The sequence below is a fragment of the Festucalex cinctus genome, chromosome 1, assembly GCF_051991245.1.
Source record: "Festucalex cinctus isolate MCC-2025b chromosome 1, RoL_Fcin_1.0, whole genome shotgun sequence".
Lineage (NCBI taxonomy): Eukaryota > Metazoa > Chordata > Actinopteri > Syngnathiformes > Syngnathidae > Festucalex > Festucalex cinctus.
Genome location: NC_135411.1, coordinates 66,296,603 through 66,320,467, shown reverse-complemented (window position 1 = coordinate 66,320,467; position 23,865 = coordinate 66,296,603). Strand labels below are relative to the sequence as shown.

Here is a 23,865-nt window from a genome sequence, read left to right as displayed (position 1 = left end):
GAAGACGACAGCTGCGTTGCAATGTTTTTCAAGAGCCAAATTCTGATTGCATCAACTAACCTCTGCCGCACCTTTTCCTGGAGCTGCACATAAGCGGCATGGCCCTTCACCATGTGTTCAATCTGGAAGAGGAGACACACTGTTACACAGTTATGCTTACACCGGGTTACTATATGGAGTAAGATCAATGTCAAAAAGGCGTGTCCGTGATAAAGATTCGTATCCATGCTAAATGATTTGTATTCATAATAGTAATGTTTCATGTGTTCGCGTGTCAAAAATGTGTGTCTGTGAATTTTTTTCTTGTGAGTACCAATCAAAATTGTGTGTGTGTAGAATTTTTTTTTCTTGCGGATTCCTCGGTTGTGAATACGCCTCCACTGCTGTGGATACGAATCCAGAACATGCAAATTACGATGACGTCACAGGCAGGTCACAAACTAGTGGAGCCGCGATTCCTCCGCCTGTGGATGCGCCATAAAGTTGTTTTTTATTTATTTATTTATTTATTTTTAATTTATTTATTTATTTTTATGTGCCAACAAGATAGAAGATCGCAAAAATGTCATACGCACGCAATTTGGACGGGGCTTCTCACAGCTCAGGTCAAGCCTCATCACAGCATCATTTTAGCAGGTAATGTTAACGTCAGAATCCAATTTATTTTTTATTTTATATTATTAGTAATTTTTTAAATCCGCATTTTCTTGGCACATGCAAAACAAACAAACAAAAAAAAAAATACACTTCTTGGCGCAGGTGGAGGAATCGTAGCTCGACTGTCTGTGATGTCATCTTAATTTGCATGTTCTGGATTCGTATCCACAGCAGCGGTGGCGTATTCACAACTGAAGAGTCGTAAGAAAAAAAAATCCACACGCGCACAATTTTGATTCGTACTTACAAGAAAAAAATTCAGACACACATTTTTGACACGTTAACACACTAAACAATACTATTAGGATACGAATCGTTTATCATGGATACACCTTAGTTTTTTATGGATACGCCTTTTTGACAGTGATCTTATTCCATAACACTACACCAACAACATGAGAAGGCCTATTAATTTTTTGCGGATTTGCAATGACATGCAGGACAAACATAGTTCAATAATAACATTACGAATAACATTTTGAGTGAATTGATTTTTTTATTTTTATTTTTTGCGGTGGGGGTGGTGGGGGGGTACAAAATGAGTTCTTGAGATTAATTTTGGTTTCTTGTTCAGCAGTTTTGTACCATCCTTGAATTGTATTTCTTGTGCAAGAGAGGGAAAAAAAAAGTGTGTGGTTATTTTTTCGTTCCTTGACTCTGTGATTAAAATCCTTTAAGATGCTTTCCATGAAACATGACATTTAGTCAGTCCTTTAGACAGCCATCAATTTATCATTTTCATATTTGTAGAAAACACTCCTGTTACCTAGCGAGCATAGAATTAAGAGTGTAAAATAGTAGTTAACCTGATATCTAGTAGGGGTGTGAATTGCCTAGTACCTGACGATTCGATTCGTATCACGATTCACAGGTCACGATTCGATTCGATACCGATTAATCCCGATACGAATTTATAAGTCGATTGTTGAGATTTTTTTTCATTCAAATTTTGAAAATACTAATCAGTAAGCTTGTAGAGTGTAAGATTTATATGAAAATGTATTATTTATTTATCTGAAATTTCAGTCTTATAGAGGTTGTAATCTGTTTCATGTTTGAACAGCATTAAAATAAAATATTAAGGCTTAATGTTCCGTTCATATAACATTCTTCCATGCTCAAGGTGTGAATCCTAAAAAAAAAAATAATAAAAAAAAATAAAAAAAATTTAAAAAAAATCGATTCTGCCGATTATTGAATCGATTCGAGAATCGCGCGATGTAGTATCGCGATATATCGCCGAATCGATTTTTTTTTAACACCCCTAATATCTAGTATCCTATTTAATTTGAGAGAATACTCTGCATCGTTGTAATATTAGTTGGGCTTGACTAGTGACTAACTAGGCTTGCCTTAGACACATTCGCACATACTGCACAAGGACCACCAGAGCAGAATACACTGACCAGACGTCCCGTGACACTCTGTCCTCCCTCGTTAAGCCACACGTCTGGTACCATGGCAGACAGGTAGGGACCCCACACTCCCGGGACAAACAGCGGCTGCTCACTGACCTGGTCAAGGTTTAAGTCAATCATGCATTAAATACAACATGAAACTAAAAAAAAAAAAAAAACTTGCATCTACAAAAACGCAAACCACGCTGTGGATAAGTATTTCTTTCATTTCTTTTTGGGGGGTGGGGTGGAAATGAACCATAGCAGGGTAACACTGTAACAGACTGACCGCCATGTGACAAGATGATGTCCCACAGATCATGGCCATGCGTGTCGTGATTGGCTGTTCCTCGCATGGCAGCTGAAAGCCTTTTACGTCTGCTCCTATCACACCTGGAGAAACAAAACAAGACACAATGACCCTTCTGTGTGGAAAAAAGAAGCAAGTACTATATTAGCGTTCTGTGATGCAAAGTTTATCTCCACCCTTTCAAGTCATTCTCATTTGGAATTCCCCAATGCATGAGTGTAAGGGCAAGGCGGCATACATCACTATGACATGACCAGCATGTGTTCTTTTAACCCCTGACTGACACAACAATTTGAGATTAGCAAAGGTCAGATGCAGTTCAGGAGTAGTTGAAAGCGTCGACTAAATCCAGATATCACACCATGGTACGGTGGTGCTATTCTTCTAGTGTACTAAAGGTACAAATGTTGCAGAGAAACAACTATGTTCTGCATGAGATACCAAGGCCTCCAGCGTGAGCATCAATGAGCGAAGCCCCCACTGCAGTTCCTGGATCTAGACCCAAATCTGCTGCGGCCTCCTGTGTCAGGCCATCCCCAAGAGGACTCCCAGGAGAACATGTTGTGTTGCCTGCAAGAAAAACAATTGATTCAATAATAAATGAAATTGCATTCAAATAAAATAATTATGTTTAATGTTTTCACAACTTGGCATTATGCTTTTTAAAATGGACCTATTTTGGAAAAGTTGTTTTCGGTGAGATCCTCCAGTCCGATTGATGTCCAAAAACTGCCATCCCATCCCTCTGGGGGGCAATACGTCCATTTACAAACCAGAGTGCAAAGGGATCTGTTAACAATAAAGGAAGCAGCAGTAGCATCTCAACAGCAGAGATGAATTTGCAATCTAGTGGGGGCAACACCGGAATAAATGAAGCATTCCCGGCATAACGTTCTTTATTCTTTCTTTATTTTTTTTAATACACACCAAGAGAATATTTAAACATTTTATCATAATAATTACCGTATTTTCACGACTATAAGGCGCACCTTAAAAGCCTTCAATTTTTTCAAAAGCTGACCATGCGCCTTATAATCCAGTGCGCCTTATATATGGATCAATATTGAGCCGCAACAGGTCTCGCTGTCAAGACGCTATCGGTGACCCTGCACGATCGGCGACACGCATGTGCAGAAGATCCCGCCATCTTGGATCGCTAGCTAATACTAATACCTTACCTCAGAGAAAATAATAAAACAGCTGTTTATTCATTTTGGGAGTGAAAGGAGTTGTCAGAAAGCTGGTTTGTAATCTATTAATAAAGTTTGACTGACCTATCTGACTGTTGTGTTGACATTCCCTTTAGTGCAGCACCATCTAATGCAGAGGTGTCAAATTGCATTCCTCGTGGGCCGCAGTCCTGCAGATTTTCGAGGTATCTCTACTCCAACGCACCTGATTCAATGATCAGGATAATTATCAGGCTCCTGCAGAGCTTGCTGATGAGCTTAAATATGAGTCAGCTGTGTTGAAAGTGGGAAACCTCGAAAACCTGCAGGACTGCGGCCCACGAGAAATGCAGTTTGACACCTCTGATCTAATGGATGCATAACGTAACCCCAGCCTCTATTGTAGCGCCTTATATATGGAAAAAGTTTTAAAATGTCATTCATTGAAGGTGCGCCTTATAATGCGGTGCGCCTTATAGTCGTGAAAATACGGTACTTGTACACAATTGTCTATACAGAATATTAATTGATCAGCAAACCGTATTTTCAGTGGGCCAATTTCAAACAAGAATTTAAACTTAAAGTGAAAGTCCACCGTAAACAAATTTCTTGACATTATGTTCTATGCACCCCACTAGTCTAAATACAGTATTCTGGTTAATATTGTGTTTGTGGAATATGAGTTACACAGAAAAATCCAGTAGTTTTTATCAGTATCAGAAGGCAGCCATTTTGCCACTGAACTCGGCCTTAGAAAACAGGTGAGCTGTGACTAGTCATTGCCTGAGCCCAGAGCAACTGTGATGTCATCTTCAGTCGACAGCAAGTGGCAAAATGGTTGACCCCTGAGATGGATAAAAACAGCTGGATTTTGCTTTATAACTCATACTGTATTCCACAAACGTAATATTAATCAGAATGTCATGTTTGGAATAGTGAAGTGACATCACATTTAAAATATTACCAATAAATGTTTAAAGTTGACTTCCCCTTTAAACTTAGCATTTGTAGTATCAAAAACATACAGTAAGGCATTCAATTAAAAAACGGCCTTAAAACAGCCTTTGTGCAACTGCACTTGAGCAGCTAGCATTTTAGTATGCAACATAATACAGTCGATTTATAGCTGTGCGTTTATGAGCTAACTAGGACTAAGAAAATGTTCTTTATACTAGTAAAAGTATTGGAAGTGTTCAAACTAAAAAGAAGACACCTCAAGAAGAAACAGTTGAAATGCTATGGGGTATATGGAAGAGGCGGGACTTGCGACTTCCGTGAGTTTGCACATGAATTTGGTTCCGGTCCGGGTTGCGAACACGCAACCGAGGTGCACAAAGTCGGAAGCACAAGTATTTTGACGTGGCCCACACGTCGCAAACCGAACCGGAACCAGAGCTGATGTGCAAAAACTTCCGTAGCATATACCCCATAGACTTTCTTAAATGTTAATGTACTTTTCAATTTCACTTAAAATGTTTAGATAATTCATGTAACGTTAGATTATAATCCTCAAGAATATTTTTAATGGACTTCATCTAGCTAAAACAATTGGAGAATGTTCTCAGATGTTAGCTTTTTAATTGTGAGAAACAATATTAAAAATCTTGTGTACATTAGTAAGGCAAGGCAGTTTTAAGCAGACAACACCTTCAAGCATCAACAACAGTTGACATTCAAAGCAAAGCAGAGAAAACAAAAGTAGCTTTAAAAAAAAAAATCACTAAAAAGAAAGTAGAAGGCTAACTTTTAGTTGTCAGATAATTGTAACAGATTTCAAAAGCAGGACAAATTACATAACTCATCAATTGACAAAATTGAACTAAAACACAAGGGGGAGGGGGCGGAGGGGTGGAATGTCTGTGTGTAGTTAAAAGCGCTATTGTATATAAAAAGCGGTCCATTTATTTACCTTTGCAACAATCCGTAGTATGGCAACGCGCCACATGGTGGCGCCTCTGTTTTATCATGCCGATGGGTCACTTTTTCAGAGTACAGTATTTTTGCCATTGACCTGAGTGGTCATATACAGAACTGTACGCTTTATCGTGGTGCAAGAACATCTTTATTTTTGGTCTTTTAATAAAGAGTACATGTGGATATTCGGCCCATTTTTGCTCCCTGCCTGGCTGTCCAGTGGCACCCGCCCATGGCTGTACTCGGCCCAAACCAATCACGTTACACACTGTTCAACGGTGTACAATCGGGCCATTTCCGTGACATGCACACGAAAACCGTAACTGATTGTCCTCAAAATGTATGAGTACACGTGTACACATGCTAATAGTCTGAAAATATTAGAACAAAACTTGCAATATTTTTTTTCTACTCATGTCGTAACATGGGCTTCCCTCCTTGACTCGTAGACACAAAACATTATGTCACTTTATAGCCAAAAAACGTAACTTAATGTCACCATCATTTGTGAGTCCATGTGTAGACAGGTGATCATCACCAGAGTGTAGTCTGGAAATATTAAAACAGAACTTTGAATATTTTGGATAATATGATTTTATTTTTGTATTTATTTATTTGATTTTATTAATTTAATTTTATATTTAGAGTTTTACAGGTACTCGTGTATGTGCCATTCACATGCATCTGTATGTAAAGTACTTATTTTTAACATACTGTCTCATCATCTTGATTTGAAATATTTTTCCTGTGTGCAGCTACTGTCTAGATGTCTCCTTAAACCAGATTTTCCTCAGTGCACAACCGAAAAAGACTTATTCAATTCTATCATAAATATATCGACAGTATGTCGAAGATACAAATTATTGTTAAAAGTACTTGTACAACATACCTGGTCAATGAGCCAGTGGCCTTCCATGAGAGAAAGTCTGGAAGGTCAAAAAAGTGAGCAGCTTTGTTCCAGCAGCTTTCCCTGAGGTTCTACAGAAGCACACACACACACACACACACACACACACACACACACACACACACACACACACACACACACACCCACACACACACACACACGCACGCACACACGCACGCACACAAACAACAGCACTTTGAGTTGCATTTTAAATGTATGAAAGGTGCTATATAAATAAAGTTGATTGATTGATTGATTGAACAACAACAACAACAACAACAACAACAACAGTGTGTTATGTGCTGAGGTTGGATCCCAAAAATTCAGACACAAATAAGACGTTAACTTTTTATTCACATCGAGAGGCGTGAACAAACTTACCTAGATGAGAAACAACGAGAGTTGCACAGAGGAAGAGAGGTAATAATCCGACAAATACACACCCTTCTCAGAAAGGTATATAGACAGCGAATCGATCTGCTTGGTTGTGGCTAGACATGTGGGTAACAGGACTGACCTGGTATCTGATTGGCTGTTAACCAGATAAAGAGATTAAAGATTCTTGACATCACGTAGCTTCTGACATCACATAGCATCTAACCATAACCCTTACATGACCTTAGTCATGACAGTAAGCATAACCCTTGCATGACCCTAGTCATGACAGTAAACATAACCCTTACATGACCCTAGTCATGACAGTAAGCATAACCCTTGCATGATCCTAGTCATGACAGTAAGCATAACCCTTGCATGACCCTAGTCATGACAGTAAGCATAACCCTTGCATGACCCTAGTCATGACAGTATGAGATTGCAGACATTAAAGAATCTTTGGACCAATAATAAATTCTCATGTCTGGGATAACGAACAATGTAAAACATCAACTATTGGACCTACGCTCACCTCTTACCTCTTTGAGCCACAGTAGTTTAGGTGGTTGCATCTCTGGTGACATGACCCCTCCAACCCGACTCAGGACGCTGTGGCCTGTGTTTGTGATCCGGGCCGCTTGCTCTGCAGCACGATGGTCCATCCACATCACCACATTTCGCTGGTTGTTTCCTGGATAAGCAGGAAAGGCAGTCATGGTGGTTGTTATTGTAGCTTTGCCTTATTCTTACTCATGTCTTCTTATACATCAGAATCAGTAGTAGTTGGGTGCAGACCAGTCACCAATCCTCGTTTTTTTGTTTGGTTGGGGGTGGAATGGAACATGACGGACATTCAATGAACAATCGTGTTAATTGTCATTGGGTGAAATGACGATTATACCATCCTGATTGTCATTGGGTGAAATGACGATTATACCATCCTGATTGACCGCTACAGGCTGGAAGCTTTGGTCCAACACCACAAGGGAACAGGTAGCATCAAAACCGATCCCTCTCACATACTTCTTATTCACTCCCTGTGTCACTTCCTGACAAAGAAAAAAAATAAAATAAAACAATCCACAAAAAAAGCATTATTATTATTATTATTATTATTATTATTATTATTCAATATCCCACTCTTCCTCCATACAGTATATTTGAACAGTTTTCTTTTTCTCTAGTGGGCGCTATTCTGCATCCCCTGCTTCGTCGTACTCGTGTAGCTCGCTTTTACCTTGACAACTGCGCAGCATTTCTGCCAGATCTCAGAGGAAGACTGCACATAATGGTCATTGAGGGGTTCCCAGATGCTAATGGACTCCTGAGCAGCCGTCTTCAAATGTCCTTCTCTGGTCACCAGAGCAGCCCTCACGCTGGCAGTGCCTACGTCCACTCCAACGTAAAAGATTTCAGCCATGAGGAAGGACACCACCTGGTAGCGTTGCGCATAGATTCAAATGCAGGCGGTTACACTACCAGTGCCGACATTTGAGCAGAACGTCTTCAGCAGACACATTTTACTTATACGCGGCATATGCTTGAAATGAGTGCGTCGAGACTGAAGAAAGCTTTCGGTGCAGCAGCGAGCGTAACAGAATAAACTGCGCGCAAATCTAAATGATAGTTTATCAGCAGACAAAGAATTCCTGATAGTTTATCAGCGGACATAAAATTCTTGAACTGAACTCACCCAGTGACTGAAACCTGTTCTCGGCCCAGATGAAACACTTTGCGCAAGGCACTCTCCAGGAGAACGGAACGAGAAAGAGGACAAAAATTATCATGTGCGCATTCTGCAACCGAGTTATTTACCGTATGATCGTGTACAGTACGGTGTACCCATTGCAGATAGCAACAAAAAATGATGCACATTAAAATGCGAGTTTAAAAATTCCGTTGCCACTTGCTGGACTAAAAAAGACTTCACGCTACAGCAAGTCCGGGCTCAGATAACGACTTTCCCAGCTCACCGGTTGTCATATCAAGATGTACTCTAACTATGGAGGAGAGTTAAAATAAATAAATAAATAAATAACGTGAAAATAAAAACGCAAATAAAAATATATAATTCTAAATTAAATACAAACAAATAAATATAAATGGAAATAAAAACAACAATAAATGTAGAGTATACATAAATAAATACAAGTAAAATTAAATATTGTACATAAAGAATGATATTCTAAAAATAAATATAAAAATAAATGTGGACATAATTACAAAAATAAATATATAAATAGAATTAAATGTCAAAAAATAAATGAAAATGCTCTGCTCTCATTTATTTCATGCTGCAGACGCTGTCTATGGAGGACCAAAAAATGCCAACATAAATAATAAATAAATACACACAAGTGAAAATATGAACAGATTTGAAAAATCTAATTCTAAAATTAAATACAAAAAAAATAAAAAAATACCGACTGGTTCATAGTTCAGAGGCTGAGGGTTTCAATCTGGGCTCCAGTCTTCCTGTGTGGGTTTTTATGAATTGATTGATATTTAAATCTATTTATAGATTTATTTATTTGTATTTATTTCCACATTTATTTTCAAATTTATTTAATTTTTTTATTTTTATTTGTTGTTTTTGATATTTATTTATTTTTGTATTTAATTTTTAAATTATATTTTTTTATATATGTTTTGTATTTCATATTTATTCTTTATTTTGGCGTTCTTGGTCCTCCATACTAACAATGGATTGGTTTAAAACAAAAAAAACAATCAAATAAAACTACCCTTCAAGGTGATATTGGTTTAACCAATACATTGTTCAATTTCTGACCAATCCGTTTGTTTATCGGACTACCGACGTTATTGGTTAACCATTGGTGGAAACTTCACTAGCCCAACTGTTTTGCTGATGTTGGACAAATGGATAGAGCGGCACTGTAGCCGACGTGTTGGCATACCAACTCGGAGTTCAGAGGCTGAGGGTTCCAATCTGTGCTCCAGTCTTCCTGTGTGGAGTTTGCATGTTTTCCCCAGTACTCTGGTTTCCTCACAGTTTTTCCAAAAACATAGAATGGGAAATGGTCCACTCAACCGCAATGTATTGGTAAGTGTTGGACTTACGGCACAGGTGTCTAAATCAGGAGTGGCCGGAGGGCCGGACTCTTGCGGGTTTTCGAGGTTTTCCCTCACTGATCATAGGAATCAGCTGTATTGGAGAAGGGAAACATCTATAACATAGCACTCTGGCCCTCGAGGACCGAGTCTGTGTAAATTTTCCTTTGGCATGATTGTGAGTAAATGTTTATTTATCTGTATGTGGTCTGCGATTGGCTGGAAACCAGTTCAGGTTTTCTGCCCACAGCCTGTAGATAGCTGGGATAGGCTCCAGCACAAACACTACTTTATTCCAGATAGTAACATTCCAGGTAGTATTAACCAATATTAATAACCATTTTAACCAATTTAATTGTTCATTAACCCAATGTATAATGGTTGGATTGGTTACTTCCTATCGGGTTCCACGCAACTTAATCAATATCTTGGTCAATGACCAATTTCTATTTGATGGTCCTATCACCAATATAGATTGGTTGAAAACACTACAATTCTAGATTGGTTTTCACCAAAGGATTGGCCAGATACATAGCTACCAACTTGATTGGTAAATTAATTTAACCAATTTTATGGTTAATTTGACTAATTCATTTTTAGGGTGCACAATTTACACTGTTCAATACAAAATTGCACATCCATCCATTTTCCGAACCACAATGTTATAATAATAACATACTGTATTTATAAAAATCTCAGGAGGGATGTATTCACTTTTATATCTGTGAGTTGACTTATTTCGACGTTACAGTTTATTTAGACTGTAAAACTAGCTGTACACTTTTACATGATAACAAATGTAATTTTTTCAGTGTCGTCACATTGACGAAAATGCGTGGGTTTGTACTCACTGTTGTTGTCTTGCTGTGTCCTAATGCCAACCTCTGATCCCAGCTGCCAGGAAAGATATTTTTGAAACAGTCCAGACACAATCATTGATTTTTTGGGGGGGACCTTGGGGGGGTGTTCTTTCTCAATTTATCCCTCTATTTACATGCATCAGTAGTTGTTGGGCAAATTAATAATTTGGGAAAATTCACGTTTATGCCGTGGCTCAAGTACAGAGCTCATTGGTATATTTCTGTTCATGAAATGGATGGATGGAACTTAAAACCTTTTAATGACGCTTTACTCAGTAATGTTTGCTGTTTCTTCATCTCCAAGCTGATATGAGGAAGGTCAGAGCTGCAATTATTTACTGACCACTGACTGACCACAAACAGACTCAAAACCATTACTTGCCTACTCTGAATATATATTTTTTAATCATGGTGCTATTGGGAATGTTCAAGAACTATATTGGATGGATTTTCCTGATTTGGTTTTCTGTAGCCCATCACTATGTTTCAGCAACGCGTTCTTGTCGTGCGCCCAGACTGAACGGAGGTTATTTTGTACCTCAACAAGACACATATTCGCATGGAACGGTGTTGCCCTATGCGTGTGAAACTGGACTCAAGCCAGCAGCGGAGAGCTGGTGGGCAACAACGACATGCCAGAATGGGAAATGGTCCACTCAACCGCAATGTACTGGTAAGTGTTGGACTTACGGCACAGGTGTCTAACTCAAGGCCCGGGGGCCTGATGCCTGCCATAAGATAACCAATTTTTTTTGTCTGTATTATAAACTGATTAAAATGTACGATCCAAGGTGTAATGGTGTTGTTGTTTTTTTGCTCCCTAGATATCAACAATTGCATTCCACCAATTATCCCTCACGCAAAATTCACTTCAAGCTCATTGGGTTGGTATGAGAATTATTATGAAATAAGGATAATTTGTGATCCCGGCTACTCATACAAAAACAGGGATGCTCCCACTCAGTGTGTCAATGGATCATGACGTTCTCTTCCAATCTGTGAGCGTAAGTCTGTCTAATTTCTGAAGATTTTGTCATATAGCCTACTGTATACACATTATTGGTCTTGTTTTTACAGAAAGTATCGAGGCATGTGATGACCCCCCTAAAATCCAACACGCTGTAATCATAAATCAGGGCCCTCGCCATGATGTGTATGCTTCTAATACTAAAATAGTATACGAATGTGAAGCTGGATACGATGTAGAAGGAAAACAGAATAAGTGCATTGTATGCATTCATGAAGAATGGTCAGGCGCCCCATCCTGCAGTAAGTAAAATAAAGCAGATTTGCCGTTTGTGTTTAGGTCAGTTAAGTGTATGCATCATCCACATGTTGCTAGCAAAATAATAGTTGTGAACTTGTGACTAAACTTCCATCGTTGTTCAAACTGACATCCCCCACCCGCACAGTCAAACAAGCAAAGCCAGCCCCTGGTAGCTCCACACCATCTACTGACAGTGAGACAAGTCCTGCAGATGGAGGTATGACCAAATTTAAAAAAAAAATAAATAAAAAAAATAAAAAATAAAAAATAAAATAAAAAAAGGTTAAGAAAGAAAAATTTTATCAGGCACACACACACACACCCATATACACACACACACACACACACACACACACACACACACACACACACACACACACACACACACACACACACACACACGAAGTAGTACTGCTTTTTATGACCCCCAAAAATTAAGTTTCAGTAATCAAAGTCACCTGGACAAAAATGAAGGTACCCTTAGGCCTATGTATTCTGCACTGATAAGCTAAGTGGCTATCTTTTCAAGTGTAAGGTTTCTTGAACACTTTGTTGAATGAAGCAAAGCAGCCTCAGAACCGAATCGAGAAGAAGCTCTCTGCCACTGGATGGCAGATTTCACTCTACAATGCTTTGATAGCGTTGTATATTTACTTGGGGAAGTGGGGTCAGTCACTGAGCAGTGCTGAGTTGGTCATGAAAGAACTTCCTTTGAAACAATGTGTCCACACTTAAAACAGTTAAAAGTTATGTCAATCTTCAATGTAACAAATATGTTCATTTATTATTCATGTTTAGTCATCATCCTTTTTCAATTAAATTTGTGTACAAATCAATACTGATGGTCTGTCCCCACGACCACGTTGTGTGTTATTTTTATGCAGTATTAACCAATTTAAAATGTATGAAAAGAGCTTGATAATAAATCCAATAACTTTCTTGAACTCTTGAACTGTAACTCCACCTCTCTTATTCTGCCGGAACAGTGCAGCATTATGTCGCCTCAAGATTGAAAATCTGGATTTTTTTTTTTTTTAAAGACAATGAGTGAAAGTACGTTAGATATATTTGTGTAAGCTGCTTTTGTAGTGAAATTACGTTAGATATATTTGCGTAAGCTGCTTTTGTTAAAAATGGATCACTATAATGCTTTGTGCAGAAGCGTGCATAGAGATTCATTCCCACCTATTATTACACCACTAAAACAGCTCATTGCTTGGTTGATTTCTCAAGTTATGATTGTGGAGATGCGAAGATTCGCCTGGCAGTGACAATATGCAAAGCAAAAAATATTTTTTCAAACATTGTCCCACTGAACCAGTTTTTAAATGACAAAAAATAAAGTGTGCTACTCATGGTGTCTTCCTTTTATCTTGCAGGATCATCAACCAACACCGGTTATAATGATCCACAAGTTACAAGTAGCTACTCATTCATTATCCAATGATTTCATCAGCTTAGGTGGTAAATGTTTGAGATGTTGAGTGCATTTTTCTATTAACCCATTTTAGTTGACCATTGTGGAAGGAGTCCCATTGTCCACAATGCTGAGATTGTAGAAAAAGATCCTATGTTTTTGAAATACCAGTGTGGCAGATTCTACAAACGAGTAGGTCCGGAGATGGTCTACTGCAACACTAATGGCCAGTGGTCCACAACGCCCACCTGCAAAGGTTTAATAATAATAATAAAGTCGGAACATTTGACTTATGAGATGTTGATGGACTTGTTTCTTGTTGTGTACAGCTACCTTCTGCTCTGTGGACACCGATCAATATCACCACTTAAAACATGACGGAGTTAAATATAGAAACAATGGCGAAACGGTGAGACTGGAATGTGTCCAACTGGACCACTGGGTGTCGACTCATTATTCGGAGGGGCAGTGCAACAACGGAAGAATAACATTTGGCCAATGTAAGTGTTTTTTGTTTTCGAAATGATTCATAAACATGCCACAGACATCAATTCATGAATGCATGAATCTGACTAAAACTTCAGTTGTTCACAAGCCGTTGTGATTGTTTCAGGTTGTAGTTGGTTGGAACTGAAGATTGTAAGTGACTTATTTTTCCACCCCCAACACAATGTCAGTTTTGATTTTTTTATTCTGATTAAATCCTCTCTTCGTCATCAGCATTTCTGCTAAAGGATCCAGGTTGAAGATGCAGCATTTTACAGCAGCTCTCCGACGATGTCTGGATTGTTGTCCACCTCCATCTATTTTTAGCTTGATGAATATCGCTGTCTCCTCGCTTGTCACTCACGTGAAATACACAGTGTAATGTTTGATGGACTGTGGTGAATAAAACTTTGCTCAAAAAAAAAAAAGGATCATTTTGTGGTGCCTCCGTAATTTGTCATTTCAGCAATCATCCATTAAGCTCAAAGGAGGCCAACGTCTGAAGTAATTTCTGTCAAAATCGCACATGAAAGCTGAAAAGCTGACACTGAAGTGACAAGCAATGGATGGAAAATTAACTGAATTATTGAAATGTAGTAAGACTTGAAGAGATGCAATGTTTTGAATCAGTTCAGAATCAGATACATGGAAAGAGCAGATTTTTTTGATTTTTTTTAAATGTGAATTCTTAACAGTACCACGTCTTAAACTCAGGTCCTCAAAGGCCGCAGTCGTGCATGTTTTCGAGGCTTCTCTCCTCACCGGATCCAAAGGATCGGCTCATCAGCAAGTTCCGCAGAAAACTGATAACAATGCTGATCATTTGATTCAGGTGCGTTGGAAGAGACTTTATTCGAACATATCTGAAGCTCATATTCATAATCGATACAAGTAGAATGAACACTCAAGTCAAAGTGCCACTGTCATTTTTAGCAGCTGTACAACAAGTTCTTCCATTTGTCTTTCGTTTTGCAAGACTATGCTTATTTGTTTCACCTGTGACTTTGGTTAGCGTTTGAGATGTTCTCCACGGAGGAAGTGGAATCCAAAGCGAGCAGCGTTCCCAGGTATGCCTGTTCTCGGGTGTCGAGCATCTGATCGGGCCTCACAGGGGGGACGATGTTGGTCAACTGGGGTCCCAGAGTGTACTTCTCTAAAAATGCCAGCTCTGAGCTCTGGTAGCCTGAATTTGGCTGCGCTTCTTCAACTTCAGGGTCCAGTTGGCCCTGCCCGAGTCTACCCGCCATCTGGACGGATTCTAAAGTGTCAGGCACACAGACGTCCGACGGTGTCGATTTGGGTTCCTTACAAAAAGGATCTGGGCCCATTTTGTCCTGACCCAGGGTCCCACCGAGAGGCTGCTCAAGAAAGCGGATGCTGTGAACGTGGTCCACATGATACTTGAGCTTGTCTTTCCTCTTGAAGGCGGCGTTGCACTGCTGGCAGTTGAAAGGACGCATGTCCGAGTGGATCACCATATGCTTGGTCAAGGTCTTCTTGATCCGAAACGTCTGGTGGCACTCCGGACAACTGAAGGGTTTCTCACCTTTCACAGGAACATCAGTAAATAACAAAAATGAATGAATCAAATAAATGTAGTAAGTTCAAGTACCTCATTTTTAAGCCAGCAAAAATGATTCAGTACCATCATTTTTTTTTTTTTTTTTAAACTATCAGTATTTGAAAATACCGTAATTTCCATGCTATATACGCCGCAAATTTCTTCACATGAGCACTTGACACAAACTATTAAGACAAACCAACCTTTTGGCATTCACAAGCAGTAATAAATGTTGGGTAATAGAGGCAGATTGTAACTACAAAACAGACCACATGGGCTAATAGTAGCTGTATTGGTAGTGAAACAAGAACCTAAACTTGCACCATGCAGGAGGTGTAGTCAAACCAAACACACACCTTCAATTAGATCTCATGACACCACAATTATCCACAAGATGGCGCCAAATAATTACTGTGTTAAATTGGCATGAGCACAAAACGGTTCTCAAATGGCTCTCAGTGAGTAACAGAGAAAAACAACAACAAAAAACATTTATGATTAAAGCAATTACCTGAGTGGGTCCTGAAATGCATTTCCAGACTGGATTTTCCTTTGAATTCTTTCTTGCAAACCTCACATTGATGCGTGAGTGTTTTATACCTACAAGAATACCAATGAGATCATTTTTGTACAGATAGCAGAGAGAATAATATGGCTATAATAAATGCAAATTAGGCGTGTGTCGCTAACATACTTCTGCCACACTTTCTCTCCCAAATGAACATTTCTGTAGTGGACCGTCAGGTGATCCTGGCGTCGGAAACACTTCCCGCATTCTTCACACTGATGTGCTTTTTCACCTGAAATAAAGCAGGCACGCTGGGAATAATACAGTGATGCCTCGAGATATGAGTGATTTGTTTGGTTGATTCTTCTGTGATCCGCCAGCAAGAATTTGAGATGCACATCCTGAACTCGGCTCACTTCACATCAAGCAGCAGTTCGGCAGATAGAATTAGTGAGCAATTCTATCTTTCAGCTGATTACCGCTACTCCAAGATGTCTACACCACTGTAGCATAAAACATAGATAATTATACGTTATACAACAACCATATCTACCTTATACCTTAAAAGCAATAGTACAGTATACCTGTATATAAAACTTAGTGCCATCTATTGGTACTTTAATAGAATGCAACAACCTAAATTCAAAGCCACTTATCTGACCTTGTCGACTTTTTTTTCTCCAGCCCTAATTCTCTACACTCTCTTAAGTTTATCTCCTTCGGGTATCCGTAGCAGAATGATGCTGGTCAAACATGACAGCCTCCTGTCGGGCGTGGCATGACCTATGTAATATAATTACCGATTACTAGACCTTTATGTTGATGATGGGATAGAACTTTTTCTTTTTCTTTTTTGTGCATATTATTGATGTATTTATTTATTTTTAATGAATGAACATCAAAAAAATGTAAAAATTTTTTTTGCACAAGTCACACAATAAAAAGGTGGGCTAATAAAATTAGAATAGTCATTTTATAATGCTTTAAGGCAGTGGTCCCCAACATTTTTTGCACCATGACTGATTCATACAAGTACCTACATGCTTTTCACGGACCGGATGGACATGCATGGACAATGAAATTAAGCCGTAACTCGTAACGCAACTTGCTCATTTGTCAACCGTTTTTCATGCGATTAATTTTTTCTGGCAAGGCCAAAGTGTGTACTATTTACATTCATGAAACGTGCTGACCACTTAGACCTCCGAACTTAGAGACACTGTGGGGACACAGCTCAAAAAGGGCACATTATATCTAAGTACCGCTACTGGTATTCATATATCTGTGGACTTGATTTTTTTGACAGATGAAACTTATCAAAGTAAGAGAATTTCAAACCAAAACCTTTTTTTAAAATTAATTAATTAAATTTTTTTTTAAATGGGGCGGCACGGTGAATGACTGGTTAGCACGTCCGCCTCACAGTACTGAGGACTCGGGTTTGAATCCAGGCTCCGACCTTCCTGGGTGGAGTTTGCATGTTCTCCCCATGCCTGCGTGGGTCTTCTCCGGGTACTCCGGTCTCCTCCCACATTCCAAAGACATGCATGGCAGGTTAATTGGGCGCTCCGTATTGTCCATAGTTGTGCTTGTGAGCGTGGATGGTTGTTCGTCTCTGTGTGCCCTGCGATTGGCTGGCAACCAGTCCAGGGTGTACCCTGCTTACTGCCCAAAGCCAGCTGAGATAGGCTCCAGCACCCCCCACGATCCTTGTGAGGAATAAGCGGTCAAGAAAATGGATAGATGGATGGATTAAAAAAAAAATGTGTCTGAACATGAAAAATCCCAATCTATCAAATTAGTACACAGGAAATCTTTGATCATAGATACCAGCAAATTAGGAGTGCACATTATACGTGAGTAGAGAGTAAAAGAAAAACCAAAAAAGGTTTCTATCTGTATTAGACAATACTGCCCGCCAGATGGCCAAGAGGTGTCCATCTGGAGTAGCACAATCTCCACTGAGTTGAAACAAGTTTGACAGAAAAAAGTCCATTTGAAATGGCAACAACAGCTTAGAGCGTCTTTTCTGAGGAATTGTTCATTATCTGGAAAACTGCACCACTGTAACATGTTCCTCATTTAATTATTTTTGTTTTTCAGCTCAGTTTTTGGCAGTGATAAATCCTTCCACTGCCATATTATGATGACCATACTTAAATATACTTGGGGGTTGAAGAGGATTGTACCAGAGTGCGTCTTCTGGTGTTTGGTTAGGTGATCGTGGCGTACGAAGGTCTTCCCACATTCGTCGCACTCATAGCGCCTGTCATTGCGGTGTCTTCTCAAATGGAGCCTGTCAAAAATAAAGTAGTGCAAGAAAATTCACATTGTGAACAATCAAACTCAGATGCCATTTCACCAACCTGTATGAGCTTTTGTGGCGGAAACTTTGCCCACAGAGACCACAAATGTGAGGCTTCTCACCACTGTGGATCCGCATGTGCTCCCGCAACGTTGTTCTACCGGAGGAAAACTTATTTTTGAAAGGCGGCATCCAAAAGGAAGTACATACAGACAGTGCGAGGAAGATCCTTCCCCACCTTTCCCTTACAGACTTTCCACACACAAAGCACGTCCACTTTCTTTTCCCTCCATGTGTGCATTCAATGTGCCGCCTCCTGTTCCCGGTATCGTTAAAATTCCGTCCGCAGATCTCACAAGGAAAAGGTCCTGAAAATGACAAGCATTTCTTTTCTTTTCTTTTCTTTTTTTTTTAAATAAACAGCAGCCATGTAATGTGCAAAGAATGTAAAACGGTTAATTTTTAAAATAATTAAAATAATACTCATTTGGTATTGAATTATTTACTAATTCAGTTGTGATTAATAAACTCTCTGTTTTTATGTAAAAAGTAAATGTATGTAAATTTGTTCCAGGAAGAAAGAAATTGATCCTTCTTAAAAGGAGTAATTTTCCTCATAGTGCTCACCCAGGTGGTACTTTTCTTGGTGCTTGAGCCTAGCAAACCTGGACCTAAAGTATTCGTCGCAAAAAGCACATTTGAATGGCCGGTCTTGGGTGTGCAGGATCATATGCTCCTGCAAGTGAGTCCTGCGGGTAAAACACTTCAGACAAATCTGGTTCAGCAAGAAAAGAGAAAAGGAGTAAAGTCAACTAATTTCATTAAATGCACATTCGTATAGCTAGATAGTGGTCTGTGATCAAGTTAGATACATTAGCTGTGATTTAAAAAAATATATATAAATAAAGAGTGCAGCCCTCACAGGACATTTCCAGCCTTCACTTTTCATCTTCTTCTTCCTCTTACTGAGAAACTCTTGGAGGTGTTCTGGGTGAAACCTTGCAGGACAGAGGAAAGAGCAAGATTATCTAGGCCAGAACACTTGCTAATATGCCCTGCGATTAGCTGGCAGCCAGTCCAGGGTGTACCCCACCTACGGTCCAAAGCCAGCTGGGATAGGCTCCAGCAACCCCTGCGACCCTTGTGAGGAATAAGCGGTCAAGAAAATGGATGGATGGACTTGCTAATACTACAGAGCCTCATGAGAAGGTGGTTTGTTGTTTATCCAACATGGGTTCATGATTGTGTACATGCTAGCTGCATATTGTTGGTGATTTATGATGATTGATTTTCACTCTGTGCGACAGGGCTGAAAACGTCTGAAACTGGAGTGAAGCCGGTCTCACCTGCGTACATGCTTGCCCAGAGTTTTCGTGCTAGCGTGGAGTTTATTACAGAAGGGACACTTGTGCTCTTTGATCTGGAAGGGAGCGTTGCTGGCGTGCTTCTTCTTGTGAACCGTCAAGTTGGATTTGGTGGAGTAGCGCTGCAGGCAGACGTCACACTGGAAGGGTTTTTCTTTTGTGTGCACGCGGGTGTGGCTCTCGTACTTGCCTGGTAGACACCGCAATCACCAATTAGGTGAGCTGGAAGACATGAATTTGAAATAAATTTGGATAGTTAACACTTCACCATTCCCACCTGCTCGATCAAAAGTCTTGTCACATTTGGGGCACTTGAGAATCTTCTTGCTGCCGATGCGGATGATGGCAGGAGTCAGACCTTCGGGATATACGGGACCTGGGGCTGACGCTTTACCGCCCTCCTCAATCGGTCCTTCATCCTCCTCAGCCAAACAATCTTCCAAATGTGATGATCTTGTTTCATCCACTACCAGTTTGTAATCTGTGGCTTCTTCTTCATTCCATCTTTCTTCAAATTGCTCCCTTGGTGATTGAGTTATTTGTGTTTCCTCAGTGTTGTTCATGCACTCTATATCATCTTTCTTATACTTGGTTGGCGGTTTCCTCCTTCGAGCTGATCTTCGCATAGTAGTCGCCTTATCAACACACATCTTCTGGATTTTACTTTGCGTTTGCGCCTGACTATCACTCACACTGTAGTCCTGTGGTGATTTTTCTACACAAAACTGCTGAATAAATGAGCCTTGAGTGGCTATCATTAGTGATTCAGTCTCATCCCCACTTATAGGGTTGTTTGGCACTTCCTCACGCAGCAGCTTTAAAACATCCATCATGTCTAGAAAGCGGGCTGCTTCAGTTACAGCCTGGAGCTCCGTCTCGGCAATAACGCACTCCGATGTGTACAGCAAGGCAAGCAGGTGCTGGAAAACTGAATCCTCCACGTGATCCAGAGTCACATGGGTCGTGGCGGGATTCTTGGACAGCTCAGCGTGGAAGTAACTGCTCCCGTGGGCCAATACCACTTTATGGGCGCCATAAAGCTTCCCACCCACGGACACGGACACATCGCAGAACCTCTGCCGAGTCCGATCCTCATTCAAGAAGTTCACTAGGTTGCGACTGTGATGCGCCATGGTCAAGTGCCGGATTTGTGGGGCTGCGTGTCGGGAACTTGCAGAGCTGGTTGAGGCGCCAGATGCTGTTGTGCATTTTTGCATGGCTCTGCTTTGCTTGCTGTATTTGGCAGGCAAGGAATTGCTTGTTCTTTTGTCAATTGGGGTGTTTGAGGATACCATGATTTAATCCTGAAGGGCAACAAAGAAAGCATTTGAACACCTTAAACAAACAAACAAATAAGGGTATTTAAAAAAAATGAAGAACACCTCTCAATATGATGCAGCACAACTAAAACCACAGTAAAAGCATTTTGTGAAATTAATACGTATTCAACCATTTCAATATAATCCAAGCCTCTATTGTATATGTACAGCTGGATTGCGATAACGTAGATGCACAAGTGTGCAGTTGTGCACATCCCTGTAAATGTGGATGTGACCATCTTCAGGATAAAACAATCACGTTCACATACGTGTTAAAATTGAGTCAGCACAAAACTGCCACCATTTAAAGTGCCACCAATTAACTCTAAATAAATTTCCTGGCAATTTTTTTTCTTCAAGTTTTAGCATCGGCTTGAAGGTTTGCGCTAACACTAACTGCCTTTCCAAACACATTTTTTGCACATTTGTTTGGGATATTTTATTATGGTCTGATGGAACCAAGGCTAAACCTTTGGCCATAATTACAAAACATACACTGCTCATCACCAAATAAACACCATAACTACAGAGTGATTGAAGCATGTTTCGGGGCTGCTTTTCTTCTACTTCTTCTGGGTTGTCAAAAGCAGAGGCAGTTTAAATGAGAGCAGGTGTGTGCTGCTACCATTTAAAGTGACTCTGCTTCTGACAACCCAGAAGCAAAGAAACATTCATAGTATGAATGTCATTAGTTAATCCTGAATACAGTCACGTACCCATTTGAGTGTACACACACCAGTGCAACCACTTATCTGTCTCTGATATCACATTTTTTTTACTTCTGAAAACGGTTTATTTTATTTTTTTAAGAAAAAAAATTGTAGACTTTATGTCCACTGCATATGGCTAACGCAGGTGTATTTTACGTAGGCGCATAGTTCACAATACTCCTTGAATACTAGGTTCAGATTAAATCATGCACAGTGTACGAAATGTGCTAAATTGCACATGAATCAAATTCACGTAAAGCTTAGGAAGTTTGTAGGCTATACTTACAATAACAAGGAACGACTTCAGTTTGCTAGTAGCGTGTGTCCGGTGCAGAAATCAGTCTGCCGTTAACCCAACACTAAAAAAAATAAAAATGCGTTATTTATGAACTGAAGATAGCCGTAAAGCCTTTATAAAGCCATTCTTGCTTAAATGAAAGCGTTGTGGTTGTACACTCGCTATCCACTTCAAGGACCCCTAACTTGCTACCATCAGCCACAGGACAAGCAGGGCCCCTCTGAGGAGATGTTGACAAACGACTTCAACGCTCTTATATGGAAATTTGCGTATGATTCGCCCCCGTCAAAATCATACCTCAAATATGTGAACCGCATTCACAAACACGTGTAAAGTACAGCCAAAAACCTCCACTTGGGTTGTGGGGGGATAGCGTAGGTACGAGGAATAATAATTTTCTGTACGTCTGAAACGCCCTCCTAATTTTACAGACGTTGCAACAAACAGCTCGCCCATTGCTGGTTAAAGAATATGTGACTAAACCTATTATTGTATTTAAATGTAATAAACAACAATACATATTAAATTAATAGATATATTTATAACACAAAATATGAAAAAAAAAAAAAAAAAGGCGGAAGTATTGGTTTTCTAACGTTAGTATTTCCGGTACTATGGAATCTTGGGAAACGTAGTCTAAATTTAAATATTGAAATGCTCCGTTTTGACCCGAGGTCATACTTTACATACATTCATTTATCAAGGGCTCAATTTATAAAATATTGTAGTATTTAAAGTATAAAAGTTTGAAGTTTTCACACGAGAGATGTTTGTAATGTAATGTAAAGTTTATGTCAGGGTGAGGTAAGTGGTTCATAAAATGGTTGGATGCAGACCCGTCACCAGAAAAAAATTGTAGGGGGGGCATTACCTTTTTTGGGGGGGGGCACACTTTATCAACCTAAATCTAATGTTCATCAGGTTGAACAGCGGCATTGTGACAACTGCAAAAGTGTTCAGAAATATTTTCTGTCACTTTAAAGCGGAAATCTGAAATCTAAAAGACAAACTGAAAAAAATGTGTAGTTCATTTTGCATTTATTCAACTCAAAAGTTCATTTGAAACAAATCCACTCTTCACTTCTGTAAACAACTATGTCCGAATGAATGACTCTGTGACCCAGCCCCTTCTATCTGGAATTGGCTACAAGTTGCCTTCATTTGCGTGTTGGATAAGACTGTACGATATGGACAAAATTTCCTTTCATTTTTGCCAGACATCTCTATTCTTTGATCTTTGACTCAGCATGAGACTTCACATCATTTTACTTTTTTTTATAGTGCCTTCTGTATTTTGTGTTATTTTATTTCTATACTTATACAGATTTTTTTTTTTTTTAGTATTTTATTTGTGTGTATACTTATCTACTTATATTTACTCTAATTAATTTTATTTTGTGTTATTTTATTTCACTTGTGTCTACTAAAAGACTAATTTCTATTCCATGCACAGCACTTTGTATCCAGCAATGGATGTTTTAAAGTGATTTAGAAATAAGGTTGAGTTATGTCGATGATATACAGAAACAACATATGGGTTCAGTGAAAAACTAAGCAGAATATCAATCCAAAAGGATGCACAAAGTGCTGTTTTTTTTTTTATTAGAACTTAGTGACAGTCATCAACATGAACAAACTTGGCAATAAAAAAAAAAAGAAAAGAGAATTCAACTCACATTGTACTGCAACTGCTTTAGTGATAAATAATTTTATGCTCCTTAGTTGTTGTTGTGTATGTGTGACTGCTTGGGTCTGTTAACAGCATACTGTGTATTGCTACAATTCATCCGTGCTGTGTGGCTTGACTATTTAAAATAAAAGTTTGACACTCACTTGTAAACGTAACCAGTGGACTCAGGATTCCCATTGATGTCAACTGTGTCATGCTGGATCAAGGCACGACGTGCTCACTGCTCAGTCCTTGTGCCAGCGCCAGCCGGCAAATGCGCACTATCTACCCGGAAGTAGA

At 39.4% G+C, this 23,865-nt stretch overlaps 3 protein-coding genes across 9 annotated transcripts in view; 1 reads left to right on the top strand and 2 right to left on the bottom strand.

The window, feature by feature from the left end:
- Positions 1–10,771, bottom strand: part of fggy (FGGY carbohydrate kinase domain containing) — a 19,693-nt gene extending 8,922 nt beyond the window's left edge. The window contains exons 1-11 of one of the 6 annotated variants that reach the window (XM_077503966.1): positions 9,648–9,928; positions 8,423–8,475; positions 7,967–8,164; positions 7,631–7,778; positions 7,269–7,420; positions 6,337–6,425; positions 3,038–3,153; positions 2,806–2,934; positions 2,344–2,447; positions 2,064–2,171; positions 61–122 (exon numbers count right to left, since the gene is read on the bottom strand). In XM_077503966.1, the coding sequence (XP_077360092.1) occupies positions 61–122; positions 2,064–2,171; positions 2,344–2,447; positions 2,806–2,934; positions 3,038–3,153; positions 6,337–6,425; positions 7,269–7,420; positions 7,631–7,778; positions 7,967–8,149 (1,091 nt within the window). In that variant the 5' untranslated portion in view covers positions 8,150–8,164; positions 8,423–8,475; positions 9,648–9,928. Of the gene's footprint in view, positions 1–60; positions 123–2,063; positions 2,172–2,343; positions 2,448–2,805; positions 2,935–3,037; positions 3,154–6,336; positions 6,426–7,268; positions 7,421–7,630; positions 7,779–7,966; positions 8,165–8,422; positions 9,589–9,647; positions 9,929–10,652 lie in introns of those variants that run through there. The other 5 variants (XM_077503973.1, XM_077503980.1, XM_077503987.1 and 2 more) reach the window with 5 other exon arrangements.
- Positions 7,975–14,740, top strand: LOC144005663 (complement factor H-like). The gene is given in 9 exon segments (XM_077503990.1): positions 7,975–11,334; positions 11,486–11,665; positions 11,739–11,930; positions 12,074–12,145; positions 13,308–13,349; positions 13,440–13,601; positions 13,675–13,845; positions 13,959–13,984; positions 14,066–14,740. Coding segments are annotated over 9 exon segments (1,122 nt in total). The 5' UTR covers positions 7,975–11,069; the 3' UTR covers positions 14,078–14,740.
- Positions 14,654–23,865, bottom strand: zbtb41 (zinc finger and BTB domain containing 41). Of its 2 annotated transcripts, none has more exons than XM_077503954.1 (12): positions 23,730–23,865; positions 21,885–21,957; positions 19,847–20,873; positions 19,552–19,759; positions 19,128–19,203; positions 18,833–18,980; positions 18,444–18,573; positions 18,267–18,362; positions 18,090–18,196; positions 16,087–16,192; positions 15,904–15,992; positions 14,654–15,377 (listed from the first exon to the last, which is right to left on the bottom strand). In XM_077503954.1, the coding sequence occupies exons 3-12, from the start codon at positions 20,862–20,864 to the stop codon at positions 14,824–14,826; spliced, it is 2,532 nt and encodes an 843-aa protein (XP_077360080.1). In that variant the 5' UTR covers positions 20,865–20,873; positions 21,885–21,957; positions 23,730–23,865; the 3' UTR covers positions 14,654–14,823. The 2 variants fall into 2 exon arrangements, with proteins under 2 accessions (XP_077360080.1, XP_077360070.1); XM_077503944.1 differs by lacking the exon at positions 23,730–23,865 and adding an exon at positions 22,194–22,461.

Excerpts from the sequence above, each read along its gene's own strand:
- zbtb41 (XM_077503954.1), bottom strand. The coding sequence starts at position 20,864 with ATGGTATCCTCAAACACCCCAATTGACAAAAGAACAAGCAATTCCTTG. Across the intron at positions 16,193-18,089 it reads ACACCAGAAGACGCACTCTG|GTGAAAAAGCACATCAGTGT; the intron begins GTACAATCCTCT and ends GCTTTATTTCAG. Across the intron at positions 15,993-16,086 it reads GGAGAGAAAGTGTGGCAGAA|GTATAAAACACTCACGCATC; the intron begins GTATGTTAGCGA and ends GTATTCTTGTAG.